Source organism: Fusarium graminearum, chromosome 3 (genome assembly GCF_000240135.3).
Source record: "Fusarium graminearum PH-1 chromosome 3, whole genome shotgun sequence".
NCBI classification, from domain to species: Eukaryota; Fungi; Ascomycota; class Sordariomycetes; order Hypocreales; family Nectriaceae; genus Fusarium; species Fusarium graminearum.
This window is the reverse complement of record NC_026476.1, coordinates 1,086,846-1,092,664: the sequence shown is the minus strand read 5'-3', so window position 1 is coordinate 1,092,664 and position 5,819 is coordinate 1,086,846. Positions and strand designations below refer to the sequence as shown.

The following is a 5,819-nucleotide window of genomic DNA, read 5'->3' as shown; positions in this document are numbered from 1 at the left end:
TTGAGTTGAGGTCGTTGAATGGAGCAAACTTTAAGGGCGAACGCAGTATCCGTAGCTTTACAAATGTGCAGGCCTAGTCTCGGTTTCAGAAATGAGGTGTATAATTGGGGCATAGGCGCCTGTTAATGAAGGCCCATGTAACTCGATCATGACATTCAACGGTCGCGGATCTTGGCTTGTGACAGCCGGGGTGTTGGGCGAGTGGCTGTTTGGAAGAAGGGTGGCAGGCTGCAGGACGCCTTGCATCAAGCAACGGTTTAACGACGCTCTGGGGTTTGTCGACATATCCTTGTGAGAATGGGGGGCGGTTGAAATGCCGGGTCTGCCAGATTAAGCCGGCGACGGGTAACTTGGATGTGGATGGAGACTCCGGATCATGGGTTTGCTCTCTTGAGAGGAGCAGATGAGACTGCCTTGACTGTGCCGTGTAAGCTGTAGCCCATCAGGGACGGTCGCATAACTCTCAAGTCAGCAGTCTTGAGTGAGGTAGTGAGAAGATCCCCCCAAAGTCAAGAAATAGGGACTGAGATTCGAGGCTGCTACTCGCCAAACGGTGTTGAACCGGGTGATTAGAGATATTCAGGTGAATCTCGTGGCGATCAATGGAGGATTCTCTGGAAGCGAAGAGACAAGGTTTGCCATGCTGTCATATACGATGAAGCGAGAGCAGGCCATGCCTGACCCTGTACAGACCTGTGATAGCCGGGATATGAGACGATGTGCATCTGTTTGCAGTAGTCGATGTGGTGGTTTGCTGGCCAGTTCTGTTTGTAATCTCTGAATAAGACGATGATGGCAATGCTAAGGAGATTTTTTAGATGAAAGGGGTGCGAGACGAGATTCCACGACAGGGTGAGAAGCGAACAAATTCAGAGAGGGAAGGTCCAATAAACACAAGGTTAACTTGTACGTTAGTCGTTGAGCTAAGGAAGGTGCTGTGGTTACTTCCTAACGAATTGAAGTGAGAAGTGAAGGTTCGGGTTCCATGTAAGCGGGCGGACGGTTGTAAACGGGGAAAGTGGAGAGAGATGGGATGGGGTCATCAGTAGCAGATCAAAAAAGGAAAGTGGCCGGTCGAGACAGCATCTATTCTTCTTGCCTCGGCGCATCTCGCTGAAAAGGGCCAGCGCTCATCAGACCACACACAAGAGAAAAGGATAGTAATATTTTGCCCGGTTTTGTTATACCTGCTCAGATGTAACTATGACGAGAGAAAACTGCCGAATGGTCAATATCGTAGTAAACCAATATTAACAGCAACAGCATCAACAATTTTGACTGTCGGTGAATAGCTCCACAAACACGCGGAAAAGACAGAGGAATAATTCATCTACACGTGGTTAATAGTGTCATAGAGCGGGACGAGTTTGCCGACCTACATATTATGAGCCGAGGCGGGAGGTGAAGTGAGGCTCAACATCGTCATGAATTCGGGTATTGATATGGGGGTCCACGAGTTGCAAGGATCTCTAACCACGCCTCATCTCGATACTGCGGTCAAAATTAACCCCTCCCAACGTGGCCTGTATATCCGAGAAACGAACAATCAGTAGACATGGCGGAAGCCAGCAATGCAATAGAACGGAATAGGCAGTGTCGAGACGGAGAAGGGAGTTTGTCGAACGCCTATGGAAATGGCAAGTCTTAGTAGACGGCAACTTTACCATTCTGGACTATATTCTCAGCCTCCAAGGTATATGGCCAAGCAAACTTTTGACATGCCAAACAACGGCTACCGTTTAACTTGGTATGCACTGAGACATAGCCAACAAGCTGTTGATTTCTGCCATCTCATTGGCTACTACTTTGTATAAAGTGTTTACAGTCCTGCAGCTAAAAATGTTCAGCACACTAAAAAGAGACTGTTTCGGAAGTGAGTTTGGACCAGCTAATAAACATATGGCGTCTGAGCGTTGGACTTGCAGGGAAAACACCACCATTTTTGTAACCACAGGAAACGAACATACTTTGGAGCAAGGGCAGGGCTGTATGTCTTACCGCCTCATATTCACTGGCGGGAGAGAGCCGATTTGGTCCATGAACGAACCATGGCAAGAGGATTCAATGGCATTGGCTTGTTGGAATAAACTTTTACAAAGTGTTTTGCCTTGGTGTTTGAACCAGAAACTTATACCACCAACGAATGACGGTTGAGTATCCGTATTGGCTTCATGAGGTAAGGTTGGTCATTTCTTCATCACTCTCCCCCTGTCGAATCCAGGCCCTACTCTGTGCATCTATCTGGGGTCGTGCCGGTTTATGATGATCTTCCTAGCACGGCCACAACTAATTAGTCGGAGCAATTCGGGCCTTTCCGACTACATCTGTGATTTTAGAAGTTCTGCTGTGATTTTGGTTCACGAAAGATACGGGTGCATGAATATTCCAAAGACCGTGTGCTTTTAGACTCTGTCACAGGTTGATTGGACCGTTGAAGCGATGTTTGAGGGTTAGGGTGAGCCTCACGAAGCTGGCATGTTTATAGATTGATATCCCTGGCGGTGGTATCTATTCTGGTGGGTGATAACTGTACTAAGACCGTTGGTGATACGCGAAATGTATCTGGAAGCATGACAAAGAAGGAGAGCAAACAGAACCTAGTCCAACGACATGTATGTGCCTTCCCATAGGGATGGGGCCTTCGTTTTGAATGACGGACTAAATTCCCGAAAGCCTCAATTTGACCTCTGTTCCCGTTTACTAGCTGCCTAGCTGCGTATGAAGGGTCATGTTATCCGTAGAGTTGAATATCTCTACTTCATTCGAGGTCCTCCGGGGACTAGAACATCAAAGTCCCATCCAATTGCATGGCCTTAATGTCTAGCACTAGGATCATTGCCCCTTCGGTACATATCCTATCTCAACATTGGACGAGAGGGGCCCGCTCTCTTACATCACATCCAGGGGTGAGCGGGTGAATAGGATAGGGCAGCCAGATGACGATGGTGATTTTTCTTCATTTATCCGCACAGGTTCATGGTTACTGACGAACAAAGCAAGTCATGTTGAATCGTGATGACTAGAACTTGGAGTCAGACTGCCTACTCTTGCTCTGCCTCGGCACGGCCGGTCTGTTCTAGAAGCGCACTAATTGCTCAGAGTCTACTATCAGTTCAGACTAGACTAGACCAAACCAAGGTTTTAGGTTTATCTGCCGCATTTTCGGTATTGATTCCGTACGGGCATTTTCCACGATGCAGCACACTCAACACGCACACACACACACGCTACGACTTCACAAGCTTTCTTCTCATGTGGTCTCAGTTCTCACTATAATGCTAGGCCGTTACAGTTAACACCCCCCTGAACTGACCCTGGATGGAGGTGTCTTGGTCTCCACCATTGCCATAATCCTGGCACGACTGGTAGGCTGGGCTGCCCCGAGAACCTGGACGCTGGACGGGGGGTCCTACAATGGAAAGGTGAGTCTGTGGAGCCCCCTCTGCTATGCCATGATGGCATGTTTGTGGCTTTTTTGGAGTATCTGACGCTGTCTCTACAGCGTTGCAGGTGTCTATAACATTTAACTTTAGCCTTGCCAACCACACCTTACTGCATCTACTGTATCGTACATATCCATAGGTACCTTGGACAGCTAAGGCAAGGTAGTTGCATTTCATGACCTGCCTTATCTCCGCTTGGCCTTGTTTCCTCATTAAATCGTCATCCCCTCAATTAAAATATCCATCCTTCCTTCCTTCCTTCCGTGTCAGCCGTTCTCAAAAAGTTATTTGTTCCTTCTGCCGTTTGAATTTGTTCCATCGGCTCCTTCCCAGCACAGTGCAGTGCAGTGCAATGTAGCGCAGCGCAGCGCCTTCACTGCAATTGAATTGGCCCTAGCGCGATCAAACAAGGCGAGGTACCTGCATCAGTGGATACAAGCTTCCCATGTCATAGGATCCTTACATCCACTTACTTTACCTCAGTTTCCGGTACGGGATCGTACCTGATTTACCTGCGCCGGGTCTGGCCTTGTCCACTCTGCTCTACTGTCTGTTCTTTCTATGCTCTTGCTGGCTTTTCTTCAGAATCCCATACCCTCCAAAATTACACCCCCCCTCACAAGTTGGGTTAGGTAGGCGGGTTCCTCTCTCTTCTCTCCCCCTCCCATCCCCCCTCTTTATTCTTCTCAGTCTTCCAGAAACGTCAAGGACAGGGCTTCTTCTACAAAACTCCAATTGTACGGGGGTCAATAGTGAAGGGAACACGACACTTTTGGGACTTGGACCGATAGACCTGCCTACTGGTACGGTACACCAAGACAGGTACGGTGCAACAATTCTTGGGAGACGGCAAATTTCACAAATGGCAGCTGCCCTGACATGGGGCATGTCATTCAACCAGAGACCAAAGAGAAAATATAGGCAGGAAAAGAAGGGAAGAAAGGGCACGGGCATCGACTTTGTCCGTCCGTCCATCCATCCACACACGACTTATCCATCCATGATCTGGGGCTCATTCTCGTTGGCGGGTACATTATCACCACTGTCCCCCGGGAACCTAGTGTTGTAACATTGAAGCTACAGTGCCGTACTTTATCTTACCCTACCCTGTCTTGCATCGTCGTCGTCTCTTCAGTACCTACCAAGTTCAACCTTTCTCGCTCGGTCGCTCGCTTTGTCTCCCGTCCATCGTCCGTTGAATCTACTCCATTGGGTGTTGGCACTACCTTGTCTGGTCGGCATTTCCGCCTCCCTCGTTGCTGCTCGTGCCTCTTCCGTCGTTTATCTCCTGGGCCCGTTGCTGCAAGCCTCATCCCGGCCGCTCTCCTCCATCCCGGCTTTCTGTTTGACAGGCCTGCAAACGCCATCGTCATATCAGATCCCCAGGACTCTGCCTTTCTACTTTCTACTTTCTACCTTGCATTGGCTTGCCTTGCAACTGCAACGACAACTGCAACTGGCACAGACACCGAAAAGGACATTGACATCTCTCCTCATACTCTCCCCTTTCCACAAAGTATAAAGACCTCTAGACCTCCTCCCGTTATCTCTTGAGCACAAATCATACCAACGTCTTCCACAACTACTCACCTTACGATTACTTGCTCCTTCACAACTCTCATCCACTACACCCTACAACTACTCTCTACTGTTGCATTGCAGCGTCAACATCTGACAACATCCGCCTTGGTTGCCTTGACGCTCCATACTACAGCTATCGTGTAAGTTCAAGAAAAGGCGGGCATGAGGTTCCTTTCACGCCGTATCTCACCTAGTTGCTTACAGCCGTTTTGGGGTTGTCTCATGCATGTATGCAAGGCTAATACAGTACTCCCCAGGAACATAACCGCGCCCAATCAGGCTAAATCTTGTGAGAGGGTTCAACAATCAAGATACAGCACTGTCAACGGCATCTACACCTACTGTACCACCCACACATAAGTCACTATTCCCGACAAAATGGCCAACGCTTGTGCCCACCAATTCCGAATGATCAAGTCGGACAACACTCTTGTCCAGTGGATCTGCCAGCACTGTCGCTCTGGTCCTCACTGGATGATCTGGGAGTGCACTTATTGCAAGCTGCACCTATGCCGGCCTTGTACGCAGTCTGCTTAAGAACTTGTACGCCAACACTGTTTGTCATCCATATGCAAAATCGGTGTGTTGGTTATTCGTGGCAGTTGGTGGCCAGGCCATGTCCTGACTAACATGACGCGAGGCTCAACACAAACGGAAAATGGATGGCTGCTTTTTTTTGGTCTCGGTGCAGGCGCAAATCAATTGAGATCAGAGACAGATGGTCTCAGCGGACCTCTGATTGCGCTTGGCGTTCTGCGGAACGGTAGCCCAGAGCTGGCTCTGGATGCACGGCTA

The 5,819-nt window shown here is 49.0% G+C and overlaps 2 protein-coding genes across 2 annotated transcripts; both read left to right on the top strand.

Annotated features, from left to right (window-relative positions):
• Window positions 1-4,305: 4,305 nt before the first annotated feature.
• FGSG_12681 (uncharacterized protein) lies at window positions 4,306-4,997 on the top strand (the record flags this gene model as incomplete). Its single annotated transcript, XM_011325268.1, has 2 exons — window positions 4,306-4,471; window positions 4,579-4,997. 2 exons carry the CDS (start codon window positions 4,306-4,308, stop codon window positions 4,995-4,997), a joined length of 585 nt encoding a protein of 194 aa, XP_011323570.1.
• Window positions 4,998-5,402: 405 nt separating this feature from the next.
• On the top strand, window positions 5,403-5,561 carry FGSG_12680 (uncharacterized protein; the record flags this gene model as incomplete). Its single annotated transcript, XM_011325267.1, has 1 exon — window positions 5,403-5,561. The coding sequence occupies one exon, from the start codon at window positions 5,403-5,405 to the stop codon at window positions 5,559-5,561; it is 159 nt and encodes a 52-aa protein (XP_011323569.1).
• Window positions 5,562-5,819: the final 258 nt, after the last annotated feature.